Source organism: Leptidea sinapis, chromosome 20 (assembly GCF_905404315.1).
Source record: "Leptidea sinapis chromosome 20, ilLepSina1.1, whole genome shotgun sequence".
In the NCBI taxonomy this organism is placed as follows: domain Eukaryota; kingdom Metazoa; phylum Arthropoda; class Insecta; order Lepidoptera; family Pieridae; genus Leptidea; species Leptidea sinapis.
This window is the reverse complement of record NC_066284.1, coordinates 3115308-3138391: the sequence shown is the minus strand read 5'-3', so window position 1 is coordinate 3138391 and position 23084 is coordinate 3115308. Positions and strand designations below refer to the sequence as shown.

General features: G+C 37.3%; 1 protein-coding gene across 1 annotated transcript; it reads left to right on the top strand.

Moving 5' to 3' along the window:
• The first annotated feature begins 1930 nt into the window (after positions 1–1930).
• LOC126970294 (serine/threonine-protein kinase MARK2-like) lies at positions 1931–21763 on the top strand. Its single transcript, XM_050816129.1, has 8 exons — positions 1931–2178; positions 9697–9798; positions 9871–10132; positions 12183–12465; positions 13356–13463; positions 14514–14707; positions 19601–19785; positions 20800–21763. Exons 2-8 carry the CDS (start codon positions 9730–9732, stop codon positions 21718–21720), a joined length of 2022 nt encoding a protein of 673 aa, XP_050672086.1. The 5' UTR covers positions 1931–2178; positions 9697–9729; the 3' UTR covers positions 21721–21763.
• Positions 21764–23084: the final 1321 nt, after the last annotated feature.

The following is a 23084-nucleotide window of genomic DNA, read 5'->3' as shown; positions in this document are numbered from 1 at the left end:
TACTCAGCAATTTGAAGCAATTTTTTGATAACCATTTTAAACCCATTATATTACTTATAACTGTTAAATATAGTTTCAATTATTTTTTTCTGACGGAAGTTGAAGTTACGTCACGATTCACGTACCAGATGGAAGGGTAACCTCCCATCAGATGATCAGAAGTTATCACTTTTAAAAAACATGTTATATATCATTCATCCTATTCTTATAATTCCAAAATTTCAGTACTAGCACCTAGCGTTCATATTCTGAAAATACCGAGTTTCAATAGATCAAAATATTATAACAAAAAGTCCAACTTAATAATGATTCGAAAAATATTTTATTTCGCTAGTCACAGTTCTAACCTAACGTAACCTGTAACGTACCTGAAAAATGAGGAAAAGAATACTATCTAATAAAAAATATAACTAACTAACATACATGAGCTCAATTTCAAATTTGATTTTGTAGATTCGTACAGCGAACTTTAAAAGTCAGACTGCATACCAGGCTCAAGAGGCTTCATATTAAACTTTTATTCACTTTTTTACTTTAACAAACAGTAAGCAAATTAAAGCAGATTAAATTTACTACGCTAGCTAAGTTGTTCCGATACAGGATATCGGGTATCATCTACTGTTATTGAATTCTTGGGTTAGGTTAGAACTGTGACCAGTGAAACAAACGAGTCTCTAATATAAGCCGTTCGCAGAGCACTGCATCGCCAACAGTTCGAGCAGCTCTGTGTTGCACGCGGTCAAATGGTTCGAGTTGTTACTGGGGTGCGCCAGACCAGACTAGACAGCAATACTCCATATGTGGCCGGACCTGCGCTTTGTAGAGTGCTAGAATTTGGGCCGGTTGTAAGTATTGCCGTGCTCTAATTAAGACGCACAGCTTCTTCGAAGACAATTCGGCTCTGCCTTCCAAATGATCGCGGAATTAGCAATCGTCAAATATTTAGAAACCCAGTATTCCGATACTATGTGAGGCTTTAAGGGAAGTGCTGTCGAAAAGCGGTAATACGACAAATGGTTTTTTTCTTGCTAATCACGCAAACTTGAGTATTCTGGACAAAATTATTCTTTCTGCGTAAAATTGGACATTGTCCATTTTAACCCATTCTGCTACTTTCTCAAGAGAGGACTCCATAAAAGACACAAGCTTATTCCAGCACTGGTCGACGATTTCCCGAGAGAGACCTGCATGGCCCGTGTACACGACATCACCAGTATCCGTCGCATGTCGTCACTCATCCGCATAGCAACGCATGTTGAAGGCGTCCGACTTTTCATTGATACGTATATGCAACGTCTGAACCAATTTTCATATTACTTATTCTAGTCCGCTTCAGACACCTTATAAAACCGATAAAAACTCTGTATCCATTTGAGCTAAGCATCAAGACCCGTACGCTCATTTGCCATCCTCTTCCACAAAAAAATTGGATTTCATCTATTAGGTTTAGTAAAATTGTTAAATATTTTAAAGTTGTTTGCATTTTGTAGGTATATTTTATAATAAGTTCCCAAATGATAGTAAAAAATTACCCACCTACCCACTAAAACATTTCTTATAAATAAATTTATATTTTATTATGTAACTTTTGTACTTTCATCTTATTTGCACTAAATAACGTGTAAAAGCTTAACAGTTCACAAAATATTTTCAATTGAATCGATATAATAATATTTCCTAACATTAAAACATATCTTTTGTCATCTGGTAACGGTCTAATGACCGCAGCGGGAATAAAACCAACTACCTACAAGTTGCACGAAAGTAATTATTGCATGAGTAAATTTTGACAACCGGCAATAATCAAATACGATAAAAACTTAATATTGAAGCGCTGTAAATGTTTAATGGGTCGATGTTCGTAACATTTGAGTTATATGATTTTTGTATGGACGGCAGCACGAAAATAACCATCCGGGTGTCGCTTCGTATTCGATGCCAGTTCACAGAGGAACGCCGGCCGACTCAAAACGATTCGGTGAAAACATAACATTACATTAAACCTTGGAACTTACCAATTGTTACATTACACTAATCAAAGTGAAATACACGTGTAGTAAAACTGCAATACATATGGCCTGTTGTACAGTGTGCCCTTCTTAATAAATGTGGTCAGTACTAATATACTATCTAGGATGCAGTGTTCCAAATAGGCAATGATGGCCCTTATTTAAACGTGTAAGTACATTTTGGAATAATGCTCATAATATTATAAGTCTTATGGAATCTTTATTTTAAAGTTAGTGCTTATTCTAAGTTTACGTTAAATCACGAGTGACTGAACACAATCACTACGTATTTATTATAAAAGAAAGTCCTCCGATTTATTTCGTATACGTTAACGATATTTGCTGGAGGTGTCGGAAAAAAATAAGCCCTCTGGGAGCTTTCAATGAAACGCTGTCAAAACCCTTTGAGATATAACAAAATAATGTATGGTGGAATTGTGTATCTTATATAGTTCTACGGGAATGTCCATGATGGCTCATGTCTACCTTTTAAGTATTGTTATCGTTATCATAATAATCATTTATTCATTTTAATACTTTTAAAAATAAGAAATAATTATAAAGCGGTATTGTAAAAGTTGTATACATAAATACGATATTAACCCTTATCAGTCTATTACTACATAATATTATAAAATCATTAATTTCCAATGGCCTTACACTACATTATTCCCGAATACTTAGGTGCTTACATCATTTTTTTTGAAAGAACAGCGTCTGTCGGGTCAGCTAGTTATAAATATTATAATAATGAGAATTATATGGAGCGGGGATTCTCTTACTTCATACTATTGCGTAAAATGTACACTATGCTCTTTGGAAAAACTAGATGTCCACGGTTTTTTTCTTGCAAAGGAGCAAATGTCCAGTCCATCTCAATTTTAGTTGGTATATTTCTGGCTTTTTCTTTTAGCTCTAGCTCTAGAATACTCCTTTCCATAGAACTCTGACATTTTGTCAGTTTGCCTCTATAACTGTTTTGTTTTTTTCTCAAAACTGATTCCTTTAGAATTATTTTTGATTAAATTGATTAATTAATAATTATAGATAGCTATTAGTTAATTTATGCTTTTATTATTATCGTAAATCATTTCGGTCATATGTACAAAGACATCATTGTCAAAAATGTCTAATAGAAATTGACGCAAGGCAGAACACACCTAACGTTCTTACTGAGATCCTTTGTTTAGTCTTCGCTATCATCGGATTTAATATTATCACAAACAACACCATCATTAGTCTGGCCATAAATACTGTAACAATTAAAAATAAACAAAATATTACCTTTGAATTTGGTATCTGTCATTTTTATATGATCGTTCATTGAGTTTGCTCATTTTGGCGCCAATATATTGTACAATATTTTGCGATATTAAAATGGAGTGCGGTGATAAAGAGAACCGAATCGCTGTGATTGCATTATACAAAGTAGGTATGGAGCCAAATGCATTTTTTAAAACTCTCCATGCACTTGGTATTAGTAAAATGTTTGTGTACCGGGCTTATAGGTACAATGAGACCTACTCTGTTTGTGACAGAAAAAGATCTGGCCGTGCACGTAGTGTTCGTACGAAAAAGGTGGTCAAAGCGGTAAGGGAAAGAATTCGCAGAAATCCTGTCTGAAAGCAAAATATGTTATCTTTTTAAATATGTTTTTTTTAAAAGATGATTTAGGACTTGTTGCCTATAAGAGACGTACTGGTCATTTCTTAATTGATAATTTAAAAAAGAATAGAGTGGTAAAATCGAAACAACAACTGAAGCGGTACACAAAGGGAGGTCACAGAAAATTTTGTTTACGGGTGAGAATCGGAGAGATTTCTACAATTCAGCAACATTTTAACAAACAAAATGACCGTATTTATGCTCAAAGCTCTAAGGAAGCTTCCCAATTAGTCGACAGAGTGCAACGTGGGCACTATCTGACTTCAGTGATGGTTTGGTGGGGTATTAGCTATGAAGGAGTGACTCAAAAATATATCAAAACATCGTCACAAGTGTATCAAGATGCCATTCTTGAGAAGGTGGTGAAGCCCCCTTAACAACATCACGTTAATAACCAAAACTGGTCCTTCCATCAAGACTCAGCGCCGGGTCATAAAGCTCGGCCTACGCAGATTTCATCAGACCTCAAAACTGACCGTCGTCTAGTCCCGATCTTAATACGTTGGATTATGATTAATCGTTAGTTTTAAAGAGTACGGCTTGCTCTAAACGCCATGATGATTTGCAGTCCCTTAAACAGTTTCGGTATTTACGGCAAGACTAGGTATTTACAATACTATGATTACATTAAATTAAAACTATCATGCTGGGAAGCATACCAAGAATGCTGTCAGCACTTCCACGTTGGATTGCCAGGCTAATCCGTCTAAAGAAATAGCTGCAGGTACTTGGTTTGCTAGTAGCCCTATTGAGGCGAGAAGATAGTAGGTACTTTGTACATTCTCCGTGCCTCTGGGCCCCACAGGCCAAGTGTCTCGAAAAACAAACATTTGCGACGTTTGCTGTCTTCGGCAGACGAAGCAGCAGCAACTGACGTAACTTGGACATGAGAAGAAGCCCGAGAGTCGACGCAAGTCGCGTCCCACACCAGCGCCCTTCCCCGTGCCCGAGCCACCAGGATCATTCTATCTGGACGCTTGCCATTGTGACTGACTTGGCCTTGGGAATTCATGAGATAAATTTATTTATCAAACTAATACAATTTATTTAAAAACAAGGCTCGCTGAGATTTATGCATCCGTTCTTCTCAACTGAAGTCTAAGTCTTTGTGTGTGTTGTGTCGCACCAGAATAGCACCACCTCATCTCCTCCCGCGGCTGTCGTAAGAGGCGGCTAAGGGATATAAATAATGGAGGATGGACAGCAGCATCTTTAGAAGAGAGCACACCATCAACTGCGATAGCCAACGCGTCTACCAAGCGTTGCGATTATGGCAAAACCCCCCAGAAAAAAGAAGAACGTGAAAACCTTTAAAAATATCTGAGCATCACCGCGATATTAACCGCATCATCTCTAGAGCTATTTTCCAGGAATACATTTAATAGTAAACGCTAGGACAACAGATTATCCCGATGATCTTTTGTTCAAGAGTCAAAGATGTGTTGGTGAAGTTGAACAATACATTTGTTAGTACATATTTTTGTAGAGGTTGTAGGTACTGTTAGTTTAATAGATTTATCTTCAATCCTGCTATTATAATGGTAATACTTACACGAATATAGTCTCAATCATGCGAGATAGAAGAACACCTGTAACGGAGATACAGCGAGATAGATAAAGAAGCGGCCAAGTGCGAGTCGGGCTCGCCCATGAACGGGTCCGCAGCAGTAAGTAATATAATATAAAAGTTATGTAGAAATTAAAATTATATAAAATTACTAGCTGACCCAGCAAACGTTGTATTGCCGATATTAAAATCGCGATACAAAAGTATGTAAACTGTTGATCGTAGATGGGTGAAAATTTGAAGTTGTATGTATTTTTTAATGCCGACTCATAATCAAACAAATTTAAAAAAAAATGTAAAACAAAATTTAAAAAAAAAATTGTGTGGACCGCTCTTAACATTTAGGGGGATGAAAAATAGATATCCGATTCTCAGACGTACCCAATATGCACTCAAAATTTCATGAGGATTTCAAAGTTTAACACCATGACACGAGAATTTTATATATTACATTTAAATGGAAAAAGCAAAAAATCTTTGCTCAAAATCATACAGTGCAAATAAGCTTCCATGCATTAATATTACAATTATTATTAATTATTCAAATTCTCAAAGGCGGGGTGGATATAAAAATAAAAGTCATTTCCTAGACCTGCATGAATAAAGTGATTTTGATTTGATTACCCTAAAGGATTGACCTTTTGATTACTGTTAGTAAAAATATAATATTAATTATAAGTTTAAGCAGAATTGTCGAATTGTAAGTAGAGGTATTTGGTGAGTATTGCATGATATGTAGATTAGGATTATTTTATTGTTGTTTGCTTGAGTTCTCGTAACAGGTTTCGTCATGCTCGCTTAAATGTCACTACTTGTGGCGCTGACATGGGACGGGTCGTCCCCTTTCCTAAAATATGGTTGAGGGAGGCGATGGCAGGCTCATGCGTCATGCTCGTGAACGGGCTCTTGCCGGAGACTCGGTTTCAGATTCTTAAAAGTTATTACATATATATTATATATACTAGCTGACCCGGCAAACGTTTTTTTGCCATATACTTTATTTTAAGTGTTGGACAATTTTTTCTCCGACGTATTTTAGAAATACAACTACTAAAAGTCTTTTTGGGTTACTTTATAGCATATATATGACACTCACAAAAATTTGGCTTTCTATTGCTAACAGAATTTTCAAAATCGATTCAGTAGATCCAGAGATAAAAGCCGGCAATGCTCTTGTGATTCCTCTGTTGTTGCAAGAGAATGTGGGCGACGGTGATCACTAACAGTTCACCAGGCGCCTACGCTCCTTAGTCCTCCTTTTCCATAAAAAAAGATTACCCTTCAGAAAATTGTGTTAAAGATTTTTAAATGAAAGAGAGCATTTTTTTTTTTTTGTAAATTTTTCAGTGATTTTGTATTATTCTGCTATCCAGGACGGCAAATCCAACAAATAAAAAATCACGGAAATCAGTCCAGCCGTTCTCTATATATAAGTATTCGAACAACTATATTCTGTAATGTATGTTAATTTGTACTCAGAATTTTTATGATGATTTCACCAATAGGTATTATAAACGCCATTGTTTGTAAGGATAGATAGGTACGGATGTATGAATATGATGATTGATAGTAATACAAAAGTAGATAGATAGCTAATGTAATGTATTACTATGTCCTCCTAAATTATGTTAAACGATTTATTTCAGTCAGGATAAACATAAAGATTTTGCGATTTAGAAACGCGTGAGCAAGTCACGTAGAGGTGGCCCTAGGAAAAACACGGCATTCTCAAATATATGCCTGCTTCTTTTAAGGTTTGACCCTGCGATTTGTTGATAGTCATTGAAAATGCAAATTAATAGGAACTGCAGGCGTTTAAAATAAATAACTCCTCCACTCGCAGTTGTCCGATCGCCCGCATGCCCGTCCCACCGCCTACCACCGGGCCGCACTACATATCGCGCACTCGGTTGTTAATCGTCATCGTCATAACTATTCAAATATTTGTTCAAATAATGTAGTAAAGACAAAATATATCTACTATAAATATCTGTTATGTAAGTGTTATTCTGTTATGTAAGCTATATTATTGTAAAGTTTCAATAAAATGTATTAAGTAGATTTCTCGTGAAAGAACAATGAACATACATCCATACATACAGACGTCCATACATTCTTACAAACTTTCGTATTTATAATATAAGAAGATACTTCTTGGAAAGCCAGAGGGTAGGGCTGAGAATTTCACAGGTCCTGTGAAAATCATACATGCATCCGGACGTCTATACATTCTTACAAACTTTCGTATTTATAATATTAGTAGATATTATAAATACGAAAATCTCAGCTCTACGATTAAGTTTAGTATGTATCGATGTACCTATTTATTATCTATCACCTGAATGACAATAAGGAAAATATTTTTTTGACATTCATAAGTGTCATTTCCGAGACCTACATAAATAAAGTGATTTTGATTTGATTTGATTTAAAAAAATTTTTCGGTGGAAGTTTGCATGGTAATGTACATTACATATTTTTTTTGGTTTATCATTCTCTTATTTTTGAAGTTACAGGGGGGGCACGCACATTTTACCAGTTTAGAAGTGTCTCTCGCGCAAACTATTCAGTTTAGAAAAACAATAATATTAGGAACCTCAATATCAATGGAATACGTATCCATATATCCACACGTATGGGTTTGATAAAAAAAAATTTAGAGTTTCTGTTCTAAGTATGGGGAACCCCCAAAAATTATTGTTTTTTTTTTATCTTTTTTTGTGTGAAAATGTTAATGCGTTTCAACAGTATAGTTCTTATAGTTTTTGAAAAATGTGGCTGTGACATACACGGACAGACAGACAGCCATGACGAATCTATGAGGGTTCCGTTTTTTGTCATTTGGCTACGGAACCCTAAAAAGGAAAGCGAATCTATTGTTACTGTAACCGATTTTGATTGTGACAGATCGTAGACAGTCAGCTACTTAGTATTTTGAATACGCATTATCAGGCTGCAGGAAGTCTTTACCAGTGGGAGGCTCCTTTGCACTGGAAGCCGGCTAGATTATGGGTACCACAACGGCGGCTATTTCTGCCGTGAAGCAGTAACATGTAAACATTACTGTGTTTCGGTCTGAAGGGCGCCGTAGCTAGTGAAATTACTGGTCAAATGAGACTTAACATCTTATGTGTCAAGGTGACGAGCGCAATTGGATTGCCGCTCAGAATTTTTCAAGAATCCTGAGCGGCACTGCATTGTAATGGGTAGGGCGTATCAATTACCATCAGCTGAACTTCCTGCTCGCCTCGTCACTTATAGTCATAAAAAAAGTCTATACGCTAGTATATTCTAAATCTATAGTCTCAATTGTATTATGACGTCAAGAATTGTCTGGATTCAGAGTAGACGTTAGACAACATACTTATTCTGGGCTGAATCTGGCTGTATGCCAGGATCATTCACTCATCTATACTTTATAAAATGAGGACAACTAAAGATCCTCCAATATTCAAAATCTTTTTTTTTGTATTTTATTTCATACCCAATCCTCCGAAAATTCATTTTTTTTGTAGCTATTTGGGTACGTGAAGTTATAATAAGACTTAACATCTTATGTCTCAAAGTGACGAGCGCAATTGTAGTGCCGCTCAGAATTTTTGGGCTTTTTAAGAATCCTGAGCGGCACTGTATTGTGTGCACGGCAGGGCGTATCAATTACCATCAGCTGAACGTCCTGCTCGTCTCGTCCCGTATTTTCATAAAAAATATAACTAGCTGTCTGCGACGTTGTCTGCGTTGACGCTATAAGCAGCAAAAATACAATCTGTCTAACGTGATAATATATTGTACCCTGTATGTTGTCCCGGTCCCGATCTCGACTTGTTAACATTCATGGAACATTTGAGTGAAATCTAGTCAATACTCTTGTGTTTTGCCTGGACATACAGACAAACAGACGAAAATTCTTTGAACAACTTTTATGGCTTCGGTATTTTTTGTAGAACACACAGCAAGTATTGTTTTAAGTACCTATATAAACTACAGCTTAATCATTCTTTTCATACATAACCGTGCAATATATCTACATATAAAAAAATAATTACCTACAATTTCCGTTGAAAAAAATAAATACTTATAAGAAATACTTCCTAAAAATATTTCTTAAAAACCACCCAAAAGGAATTAACCATAAGGTAAGGTTACCTTCATGATACTAAGTTTTCACTTGGTCACACTGACGTGCAGTCATGCAACACAGTATTTTTTTTCTGTTCATATCTTATTTCTTATACATTAGAACTACAAAAAGCAGCTAAATAATTAAGTATGTAGTTTTCTTCTGCAACCGTGGCCTAAAAATATATTATTATGTATGTAGCTATTTAGATATTATGTATTTACGCCAAATTTCATTTATCAATGAATGCTTTATCACGTTTAAATAATATTCTACCAACCATGCTAGACTTATTTAAGTATTTTTCGATTAAAAGTGTTTATTTTCTATTTTAGATTGCATGAAGACGATGTCAAGAAGACAAAGCAATGAATGACAATTCAAAGAGGGCCTTAACAGGCTCGATTCATAAAATAAGAGAGTTTGAGTTAGAAAAAGTAAGAAATTATAAATAGTTAGTCAGCAAAAAGTAATGGCGACTTGAACTTAACAATATTTCTCTTTAATAGGTTTGCCTGGTTGAAGAATTTGACATTCTGCAAATTGTTGGTGAAGGATGGTTTGGAAAAATACTTTTAGTGGAGCATAGAGCTTCAGACACTGAAATAGTTTTAAAGGCACTACCGAAACCTTATGTATCAATAAGAGACTTTTACAGAGAATTCCATTATAGTCTACATTTAAGTGCACATAAAAACATCGTCACTACATTCGACGTTGCGTTTGAGACTGCGGGTTTTTATGTATTTTGTCAGGAATATGCACCTCTTGGTAAGCTCAATATTTCACTTTTTTACTCTGTCTTACAAATATTGTAAAGGAAAAGTGCATATTTTGTGAAATTGTGTGTCGTACCTCTAAATGCACAGAATGAAGACGAGTAGCTACAGGAACCATCCATAAATTATGCCCCAAGATAAGGGGCTTCAACAAATGTGACATTATACATACGACGTGACCTCACTCATGTTAAAATCAAAAGTACACAGATCATTAACTGCAGGTATACTAAAAACTTAAAAGAATATTCTAAATAATATATATTAATTTTCAACTTAACTAGTTATTAAATAATCAAGTTTATATTGTTCGTTGGCGAGTTCTCTAGACGTTGTTAAAATCTTTTATAATATCGGGTCTCGAGATTGCTGTTTTAATTAATTCACTCCGAGTTCAAGCGAATATACATGACACCACTCCAGGGATAAGTCGCCGATTTTTGCACGGATGGTCTCCGTGCTGCCATGGGCCGTGTGACTGAATAATTAATATTCTTTAAATTCTAATCAATGCCTGTGATAAGCACATGATACTCCATCCATTAGGGCTATATTTCACCTGGACACCATGGCGGCGCAACCATTCGCGCCAGCGCGGCGTGGTATGCGTCCGTAAGCTACCAAACTAGACAACACACAGACACCTAAGTCGCCAAATCACACTGAGACGGTATCAAAATGTACATCGAAGAGATAGCACTACTGGTGTATGTAAGTAGGAAAAGAAAGTTTAAGAGAAAAAGAAACAGTGCTGGGTTCTCATTTAGCGTTAGCATTTCATTTTTAAATCTCTATCGGAATAATCTGATGTGGAATTATCCCAAATTGATAGTCTACTTTGAATTTAAATGATAAACCTTATCCATTGTATTCAATAATCAAAAGCAATTAGAAAACATAACAACAGTGCACACATGTTGCATGTGTTGAGGTGGAAGCGTCACTGGCGGCCGGAGTTGCGGCCGAGTGAGTGAGACACCATACTGTATATATGTAATCTATAGTAATTAGATATATGGTGGCGCGACCAGTAACATTATGTGCACGCGTCCGAGCTTGTTGCGCCACCAATATGGTTGCGGAACCAAATGGGCACCAGGTGAGTAACTCTCTATAGAGTTGTATAGAATATTTTGTTAGCATAGGCGACTGGTTGCGTCACCGTGGTGACGCGGTGAAATAATATTAGCCCTTAGGCGTCACAGAACGTCTTACGTCATATTGCTTACTGATGTCGTGAGCAGATGATGCCGTTGAATATGGTAGACCATCTCTGCTTCTTCCAGTTTTTGTTTTCAATCTGTAATAATAACAATAAAAGGTCTATGCTTTCTCATATCTAGGTACTAATGTACCAACAATTGTAACATGTCCAAGTTGGCAAAATGCCATAAAATTCTTTGAATGAATTTGAAATACAATTTGTGACGTATTGCTTAAACACGTTAATGGCGTGTTAAATGTACCCACTTTTGTTAGACTATATATAATATTTGAAATTAGCAATTTGAAACATTGCTGACACCTAAGATGGATTACTCACCCACGCGTTTATAACTGAATTTCAAAATAGAAACAATGTTATCAAGACATGAGTTTTTTTTTAATTTTGGTTACTTCAGATCCATTTGTAAAAATAATCATTTGTGATTCTTTATATTTATCTATGAGTACTAGAGGGAACTTCTTAAATTATACCTTTTACAGATTGACAACAAAAACCAGGTTAATTTTGTTTTTTTTTTCAATAACAAATCAATCAAACACACAGCAGGTATTTCATAGGTTACAAGAAAGTTAATCGACTATTAGAAATAAATTAAAATGGTTCTAATGAAAATAGAACAATGTAACTAAATTAAATGAAAAATTTAATCTAAATATAAATCCTAACCGGTCCAAAAACGGCGAAGTTCTAATAAAATAAATTAAAGAAGATATATATAAAATTCAAACGACTTCTTTCGAAGTGGGTTAAAAAAACCCCGTCTTTCCTTATGTGTAACTTAATTTTCCTTGCTCAAAAGACTCTTTTTTTATAGGTGACCTTACTTCTAACATGCTGGATACAGGAATTGGAGAAATACACACGAAAAGAGTGGCAAAGCAACTTGCAGCCGCTCTTGAACATTTACATCAGAGGGATTTAGTCCACAGAGATGTTAAGCTGGATAACATTCTCATTTTCAAGTCAGACTTCTCAAGAATTAAATTGTGTGACTTTGGAGAGACGAGGAAGGTTAATTCAGTCGTAAGACGGCGAAATGAATGGCTGCCCTATTCCCCACCTGAAGTGCTGAAATTGTCTATGGATAGTTCTTACAAGTAATTAATAATTTATTAAACACTTGTTAGGGGCGTTGTTTTTTGATGGAATAGGAGTTCAAATGCACGCAGATCAGATCCTGATGGAAAGTGATCTTCGTGCTACCGTTAGCTAGGCTCTAGTCTAAAAATACCACAAAAATGCATGAAAGGAAGTCATATTATTTGCATAAAAACAACACTTCTGACAAACTAAACGCACTCACAAACAATTGCGAGGAAAGAATTTAATTTGTGATCACTAGATCTATGCCATATTGTTCTTGAAGTCATTGGCAGTATTCAGGACAAATATTTTTAATAGTAATAATAATACTTCAACCTTAGATTAAGGATTGGCCTCCGCTACGCTCTAGCTAGATACCGCACCTAAGAACAATAGCTTTTTTATTACGGCAACTATTATATGCTTGTGTGTGTGGCATCTTGACACTCAAAGGCATCTTTCAAAACTTGTAAGTACGCTTCGTGTTATTTTACATTGAAATTAATAGAATACAAAATACTTACTGATTATGTACTGACTATGTGATCCCGTGTCTTTCTTATTTCTTATAGTATTATTTTAACAAAGTTTTACTACGCAAACCGCCATTTAAGTTTCAATTATTAGCAAAGTTTAACAGAACATGTGGCACGTCAACGTTAAACATTGTTGGAGACTGTATTGTGTTAGTTACCGCACTTTGTGACTACGTCTGCGGTATCTAGTTGGAGCGCAGCGGAGATCAATCAATACAAAGACAATCAAGACAATCCTTAATCTAAGATTTCAACATTATTTCGTAAAAGGTGCGATAGCACGACTTGTCTTGCTAAAATTACATGAATACTGAATCTCTGAAGTCTTCTGTGGCTAACATAAAATAAATAAAATCATTTTTTTTCAGGGCAATCATAAGCCATGATGTCTGGCAATTCGGTATTGTAATCTTCATCTGCCTCACTGGGTGCTTACCGTGGCAGAAAGCAGCTTTCGATGACCCGAGATATTTAAGGTAAGAGGGTCCTTAACGTACTGTTCAGTAGACAGTAGTTATATGCAACTACATTGATAGACATTGTGAACAGAAATAATCCGTAGCCATAATTTTATATCATTTCTTGGTGCTCTCATCTTCAGGCAATACTGTATTTAGCTTTTGTTTGATCTACAAATAGTAGTTAGCCATAAACATAAAATTACCAACTATAATGATTTAAGACGGAAACAATGTATGTTCCAATTTCAGTTATTCTTGTTCCACGACGTTTACTAACCGATGACATGAAACGTATGTTTACTTGTATGTATTTCTGTAGGCTTGGATTTTATTAAATCGTTTTCTTTTCCATTGCGTATCTAGGTAGTAGGTATGTGTAATATAATATACATATTATATAGTCCACATTCAGTAAATATAATTAGAAAATTAGTTGAACACCAAGGAATTAGAGGTATACTTACAGTTGAAATTATTTGAAAGCTACTGTAGCGATAGAACACAATGCGTGAACACAATAAATGGATAGAAGCCGAAAAGTATTTTGGCGTTGCTCAGGGAAGTATTCTCGGACCCACATTATTTTCAGCATATATAAACGACCTATGTCAATTACAGCTTTCAAATGCTATAATAGTTACAATTAATGCTGATGATACAGCTTTACTATTTATTTAGAAGTGATACTAAGGAAGAAGCGTTTTTGAGTGGATAGAAGAGCTTTAAAACTGACAATAAATGGCTAAATGAAGGTAGTGTAGTGTATTTCAGTTGGTCCCTGGATGACAAAAATATTTTTCTTAAATACATTGCATTGACTATAGTGACTATAGAGTTAAACCAAAATATGTTTAATATTATTACAATAGCGTTTTTATATGCTACTAACTTAAAAGTACAATCATTTAGGAAACACTATAATAAACAGTCATTGCCGCATAAACACAAACAAAAATAAATATCGATTCATAACACTATCGTAAAGTATAACTTTGACTTATCATTTTTGTAGAATTACAATTTTATGCTATTCTATTGACATCTACAATACATTCTTCATTATAGCTACTTCAACTGGTACAACACCTCGAATCCATTAAAAAAACAACCGAAGCTATGGAAAATGGTATCTTCGAGAGCTCAAAAAATCTTTAAGAAATTTGTTGAACCAAGAGTAGAAAAAAGAGCTATCAATTTCAGTGAACTATCAAGATATATGGATGATCGTTGGATGGCTAAAGGCTATACGGATAGAGTCGGTAGGTAGCAATTATTTTAGAATAATTTTACTACAAGTGATAATTATGAAGCTATTATAAAGAAAAACAATGGACCGAATATCATATAAAACGACATACATTTTGATGTACATAACGTAAACCGTAGATAAAATTCCGTTTAGATAAATAGTGGAATAGGAGGGAAAACTTAATTCCAACTTCAATTCCAAAGCAAACACATATTTTTTTAAAGATATGGTACAAGTATTCATTTATACAAAGTATTTGTACAAAACAGTTGTATAAAATCTCACCTCTTGACTATAAATGATATCTTAATAGGAATCTCTTACATTTTTCCCGTGAACAATGTACCATTCTACATAATACGAGGAGCGTTCAATAAATAGTGAGAATTAAGTGCAGCCACTTTAGAAAAAAATAAAGTCTGTTTGAGCTGGTAAAGTTTGAACTTTGAATACATTATTATAGATAAAAGAAAAAATAAAAAGATGTAAAATAATTGTTATAGCAAATCGTCTTATCAAGTTTTATAGCCGAAGAAACAAAAATTTGGAATGCAATTGTGCATAGCATCTTGCCCTGCACTTTTCCCGGGGCGTAAAAAGAATAGGGGAGTCCCAGGCCCATGGGTGTCGTAAGAGGCGACTAAGGGCTTTTTAGAAGTGGGAGAGTCACGCTGCCGTCTTTTGACGTTAGCACAATCGGGCCAGACTCGTCCGGGTTAATTACCACACTCGCACAGAATACCGGCGTGAAGTAGCGGCCTAGTGCCGCTATGTTTCGCATAGGTTAGTGTCGAGGACCGGTGGCCATTCCCCCCCCCCCCCCTCCACCCGAATATGACAGCGGTACTCAAAAAGATTTTACCCCAGAAGGGTACCGGCTCTACCAGAGTTGGAGAATCCCTCCCCGGGCACTATAGCTCGGGCTGCCCTCCGTATTCTGGGGAGGGCACAGAACCGCGCATGACCAAGGACAAACGAGGCAGTATCACCACGGCACCCCGCTCCACACTCAACGTGGACTTTTGCAATATCAGGGGAATTCACTACAATTTAAACGCCGTCCACCACCACCTTGAGACGACGCAGCCGGCCTTGTGTTTCCTTACTGAGACGAAGATATCCCGACCTAGCGATACGTCATATTTAACGTACCCCGGATACAAAATTGAGCACAATTTTTTGCCTCATGCCAGGGTATGTGTGTACGTTAGGGAGGATATCTGCTGTCGCCGTCTCGGCAATTTTGAGGGTTGGGACCTGTCCACTCTCTGGCGCCGCGTAGATTTAGAGGACCGCGTCCGCATCTATGCGTGTGTCTACAGGTCCCATAGTGGTAACGCAGAAACCGATCATCTCATGGGCTGCGTTCAAGCGGCAATTGACGACGTACTTGCACAGATCCCCTCCGCTGAAATCGTAGTCTTGGGTGATTTCAACGGGCACAATGCCGAATGGCTTGGATCACGTACCACAGACTACGCAGGGCGATCTGTGCATAATTTTGCATTGGCGTATGGTCTGTCCCAATTGGTTGAGTCGCCAACGCGGCTCCCGGATGTGGATAGCCACATGCCGTCCTTATTGGATCTTCTGCTGACTACACATCCCGATGGTTACCAGGTCTTTGTCGACGCCCCTCTCGGAACGTCCGACCATTGCCTGGTCAGGAGTGTAGTGCCTATCCGACGCCAACGTCGCAGACCACCAGCGACCCGCCGCGTTTGGCACTACAAGTCAGCAGATTGGGATAGGATGCGTTCCTTTTTTGCATCCTACCCTTGGGGCAGGGCTTGTTTCCCTTCGGATGATCCTAGTGCCTGCGCCGTTTCAGTAGCCGATGTGATACTACAGGGTATGGATATTTTTATACCAAACTCTGTAGTACCCATCGGTGGCAGATCACAGCTCTGGTTCGATGCATCTGTTAAAGCAGCATCTGACTGCAAAAAACAGGTGTATCGAACTTGGGTTGCGGCGCTGGGCACAAAGGATCCGAACTGCAAAGTTCTTAAGAGGAAATACAACCGTGCCTCCAGATTTTTTAAGCGGCAAATCGCCCGTGCAAAGTCAAAACACGTCGTCAAAATCGGCGAGCAGATTTCCAGTTACCCGACCGGAACACGCAAGTTCTCGAGGTCGTTGTCGAAAGCTGCTCTTGGTAACTTCAGCCAGCCGTCCATGCCGCCGTTGCACATGAGGAATGACACCCTGGCCCATACGGCAAAAGAGAAAGCCGATCTCTTGTGCACTCTTTTCGCCTCCAACTCGACTCTTGACGACAACGGAAAAACACCGCCGACCATCCCGTGGTGTCAGAGCTCTATGCCGGAAGTATAGTTCAGACAGAAAACTGTTAGGCGAGCTCTGTTTTCGTTGGACGTCAGAAACTCGAGCGGGCCGGATGGCATTTCTCCAATCGTGCTTAGAACGTGTGCCCCTGAGTTGACGCCGGTGCTAACGCGTTTATTCCGGCACTCTTATTCTAAAGGCGTAGTCCCTGACTCATGGAAGTCAGCCCTTGTCCATCTGATCCAAAAAAAAGGAGACAGTTCGGATCCGGCAAACAACAGGCCTATTGCTATTACCTCCCTGCTCTCCAAAATCATGGAGAGCATAATTAGCCGTCAGCTCTTGGTATATCTAGAGGGTCACCAGTTGATCAACGACCGACAATACGGGTTTCGCCATGGTCGGTCGGCAGGTGATCTTCTGGTATACCTAACACATAGATGGGCAGCGGCTATTGAAAGCAAGGGGGAAGGCCTGGCAGTTAGCCTGGATATAGCGAAGGCCTTTGATCGTGTATGGCACAAGGCGCTCCTCTCCAAACTTCCATCATTTGGGCTTCCCGAGAGCTTGTGCAAGTGGACCTCCAGCTTCCTTACTGGGCGCAGCATACAGGTCGTTGTCGACGAATATTGCTCGAACCCGAAGCCCGTGAATGCTGGAGTGCCCCAAGGCTGCGTGCTGTCTCCCACGCTGTTTCTTCTGCATATCAATGATATGTTGGACACCTCCAATTGCATTGCTATGCAGACGATAGCACTGGTGATGCCGTATACACTGGCCATGCAGGTCTCTCTCAGGAAATCGTCGACCAGTGCCGGGAGAAACTTGTGTCTTCTATCGAGTCCTCTCTTGAGAAGGTCGCGGAATGGGGAAAATTGAACCTTGTCCAATTTAACCCCCAGAAGACTCAAGTTTGCGCGTTTACCACTAAAAAATCCCCATTTGTCGTATCACCGCTCTTCGAGAACACTTATGTTAAAGCCGCGCCTAGTATCGGAATACTGGGTCTCGATATCTCGAGCGATTGCCAATTTCGTGGTCATCTGGAAGGCAAAGCCAAATTGGCTTCAAAGAAACTGGGCGTCATTAATAGAGCACGGCAATACTTCAAGCCGGCCCACATACTAGCGCTCTACAAAGTGCAGGTCCGGCCACACATGGAGTATTGCTGTCATCTCTGGTCTGGCGCACCCCAGTATCAGCTCGATCCATTTGACCGCGTGCAACGCAGAGCAGCTCGAATTGTCGGGGACCCAGTTCTCTGTGAACGGCTGGATCACTTGGCGTTGCGTAGAGACGTCGCTTCATTGTGTGACTTCTACCGCATTTATCACGGGGAGTGTTTCGAAGAGCTGTTTAACCTGATTGCTGCCGCCGAATTCCACCTTCGCACGACACGCCACAAGTTAGGATATCATCCCCACCATCTGGATGTGTGGCGGTCCTCCACAGTGCGGTTTTCAAGGAGCTTTCTTCCACGTACTACAAAGCTGTGGAATGAGCTTCCTTGTGCGGTGTTTCAGGGACGATACGACATGGGTACCTTCAAAAAAAGCGCGTACACCTTCCTTAAAGGCCGGCAACGCTCCTGTGATTCCTCCGGTGTTGCAAGAGATTGTGGGCGGCGGTGATCACTTAACAACAGGTGACCCGTACGCTCGTTTGTCCTCCTATTCCATAAAAAAAAAACATGAACGCTAAGGGATGAAAAATGCTCGCTGGTTTCCCAAAAAGGTTAACCGATGCCCAAAAACAAATAAGACTGTATATTTTTCTAATGGAACTATGAGAGCAAGACCCTGAACTTTTCTTAGCTCGAATGATAATAATAATAAAAATATTTCACTAATAATAGAAGGTACACGACCTGGAAGAGACCATCATATCCGACGCTAAGAAATAGACAAGTTGTTCGGCCGGAAATATCATCTCTTTTCAGGAATAGTCAAGGGACAGCCATAAATCATGATTGAATACTTCGACCATGGCTACTTTTACTGAGCATCCTCCATATTCACCCGACCTACTCCCGGTATTTTTTATCTATGGCCAAGCTTGAAGGGAGATATGAAAGAACAGATATTTAGAAGATGATGAAGCTCTAGTTGCAACACTGCAGGAATGTAGTGAATGAAGGGTTTAACAGAAAGAAATTTTTGTTTGGAAAAAATATATTTCAAGTTGACTATGCTAAAAAGTGACTGTATCTAAAATTAAATTAGATTTGATAAACGTTACCGGCAACTCACGATATTATCACTTTTTATCGAATGCCCTGCGTATAATTGCGAAGGTTTATTATACATAATAAATTGAGCTGAATATTCTGGGTGAATGGGCAGCTTTTCAAATGTTAAGCAGTAAAGAATTACAATCGATGCACAAGCAATTAATTATTACTGTTTATAGCCAGACTTAGAGACTTTTAAGACCTAAGCCACCTACCATTTCGTAAGAATTTTGAGCATTAGAATGCTCAAAATTCTTTCGAAATCAGATTATATCTTTATTCATTTACTGCCAGTCTGTCTAATTTATTTAAATTAACTTTACATTGGCAACTTTTCTTACTGGTGATTTCTACGAATTTTTAGCGTGACTTTTTTATTTTCAGCTGGAGGGGACATTGACGAACTATGTCCATCTATGTACAGTTTCCACAGTGATCCTAATGAAAAAAATATTTTACTAAAACATTTTAGAGATAATGGTGTAGAAACAACGGTGGACAGGCAAGCAAAAAAGCAAAGAATTCGTGATTGGATTCAAAATAGTGTAATTGAGGAAGTCGACGAAGAGGTATGAAATTAAAATGATTCGACGAATTTCATATTATAATATGTTTTGTTCCTCTAGTTAAAAACTTTTTCTAAATAATCTTGAAACATTGTATTGTATAATGAATTTTGCTTTTCAAAATACTCTCCTTTACATTTTAAATATTTTTTCATGCGTTCGAATCATTCCTTCAAACTTTCGAAACATCCTGGTTAAAGAAATGGTAGATACCACTCGGCATTACCACTCTTTTGATCTTCAAGTGGAATTTTGCAGATGGGTCCCGTAGCTGAGAAAAAATCATCACCCATTCACAAGAATGCTGTTTTTTTCGGGTTCAAAACAATAAATCCACGTTTCACCTCCTGTGACAATTTCATAAACAGCATTAGAATGTCCATGGTCGTACTTCATTAGCATCTGTGAGCACGATTCTTCTGCTCCGCTGTCAGTTCATGAGGGATCCAACGACAAAAAAGCTTCAATTCTTCATGTAAAATTTTCTGAATTTGGCTAATAGCAATCCCCAATAGTCCTCGAATTGTCTCATAGGTAATCCTCGGGTTTTCTTCTATTAGTCGCTTAACAATAGCCACATTATTCTTATGTATATATATATTATTATATTAATATTAATTTAAAAATCGTCATGTAAAGAAACCCGACCTCTCTCAATTTCAGCAAGGTTCTCTCCGTTCTTTGGTTCTCTCCCAAAAGCATTTTGAAGACGAGCGGAGAGAGAGAAGTTTTAATATAAAAAAAAATATCTTTTCGACTGAATTCCATTTTCATTGCGTACGTAAAACTTTGAAGTGTGATAAAAAACAATTGACAAATGATTTCCCGCCAATTCTTCTTTTTATTCTAAGAAGGTTGCAACGTTTCAAAAAATATAACATTCGAAATTCAAATAGTTCCGATTAGGTGCAAAACTTTTAGTTTGCCCCATATAGCATAGTAGCTAATTCCAAAATGCACTGTTGAAATTTTACTAATTTATGTGCGCTTATAAAATTAATGATATTTTTCACACAGGAAGAGAGCACATTTGAGCCCACACCTTACGATGACAGTGAAGTAGAACTAGAAGATACGCCTAGGTCTCATCCTATTGATGAAAGTCATAGAGTTACCCTGCGATACGATACGGAGAAACATATCAATCCACGAACTGGCGAAGTTATCGATGGAGTCAAACGATCATCTGGTGATAAAAATCCACTCTCCTACGATGTTCAAAACCTAGAGCCAGTGGCACCAGATAGTGTTGTCAGGCGATACGGACTAAAAGAGGATAATAATCTAAACAATTCTACAAAAGACAGCGCCTATGGTTCGTTAGAAGCTGGCAAACCTTCAGAATATTATCAAGTAACATCAGCGGGAAGAGTATCTTCGAATTCTCCAAGCAGATCACTAAGCGCTGTATCATTACAACAAAACAAGCTTCCTTTATCATCTCATGCTCAACGTTTCCAAAAAAGTGAAGAAGTGTTTTCTAAAGAATTAGATAATATAAAGGGAAGTTCATCTACAATTCATTCGCAAGCAAATTCATCTAGATCAAATAGCGTTCAAGTAACACGAAACAGCTCTTTGGATAGTTCTACAAATCATAAAGAGAGTTCTCTCGAAAATGAACCCCCTAATGTTACAAGGTCTAATGATCCTGTTATAACCCAGAATGGATTCAGTCCTGGAGTTAAAAGTGGAGACCATGCTGAAGAACCGTATGTGTCAATGAAAAATACTGTTTACGAAATTGTTAGTAACCGAAGTGAAACAGGATATAACAAAAGAGAAAGTCCTGTTAAAAATAACATCACAAGCGATAGTCCCTACACATCAATGTTAAATATAGTACAAGGGCAGATAAAAATTAGTCCGCACGGGAAAGATATTAATAAAAATGTGGTTAACGTTTCAGTTACACAAATGAATCGGAAAAAAATGTGAGGTTTGCTCAAGTTAGATTTGTAACAAAATTACAAAATATTAATTTTATTTTATTTCATAATTTATGTACCCAAATTTTTTATAAGCTATTTATTATATAAGAATATTAAAATGTTGATAGTATCTATTAATCAGACAAGAAATAATATCCATTGATTATGAAAAGATATAAATAATGTTAATCAATTCCTTATTTAATTTAATTACCTATATATTGAACATAATCGTATTAAAAGTTAAAAATAAAGTAACTTTCTAGTGGAATTAGCTAAATAGAAATATTATCAAATTCCAAATAAGTTTTTATTACGAACATTAGGTACCTACTTATAATAAATATGATGTTAAGTACCTACTAATTGTTTCACTCTGTACCCACCAATTAGAACAATCAATATAATATTATGTTACCAGCAATGTTATTATTTGGTCTAAAGACTGGGCCGACCAGGCAATGTATGAATAAAGGCTCTCGCTATATCCAGACTGCTAGGCTATTTAATTAGTAAATTTAATTGTAACGAAATAAAAAAATTATAGTGTTTTCTAAGTACCACTCGTGTTATTCGTGCCTCATTGAGTTCTTGAACGGGTTTCATCAAAAAAAGCGGCGAAGTGCTAGTCGGAGTAGCCCATAAAGGTTTCCGTAGCAGCAAGTAAATTATTAAAATTAAATGTTTTTTTTATATTTGAGTTGATTGAATGTAAGGAAAGTTGCGGTTTGCGACTTATGACGTATTAAAAAAAACTACTTACTAGATCTCGTTCAAACCAAATTTTTTTTAGTTGTATCGTTCTCTTATTTTAGAAGTTAAGGGGGGAACACTTTTTACCACTTTACAATGTCTCTCGCGAAAACAATTCAGTTAAGAAAAAAATAATAGTAGTCACCTCAATATCATTTTTGGAGACCTATCCATAGATATCACCCCACACGTATGGGTGTGATGTAGTATTATTATATGATCCCCAAAATTTATTGTTTTCTTTTAGGAAATTTTTATTGAATTAGGCGTTACTTTGCGGAAATCCATAATGTATAATCGCATGTTTTCTATTATTTTTATGTGAAAATTTTAATGCGGTTCACAGAATACATCTACTTACCCTGTTTCAACGGTGTAGTTCTTATAGTTTCGGAAAAAAGTGCCTGTGACATACGAACGGACAGACGGACAGATAGAAGGGTCCCGCTTTTTGCCATTTTGCTACGGAACCCTACGGGGATACGTGAAAGATATGCTATACAAACAACGATACGAGAACGTGAGCGAGTTACAAACATAATTGTGCCATATCATATCGAGTATTCACCATAAAATGATAAGAAAATCAACAGGCAGCGGACTCATTAAAAGATTGGC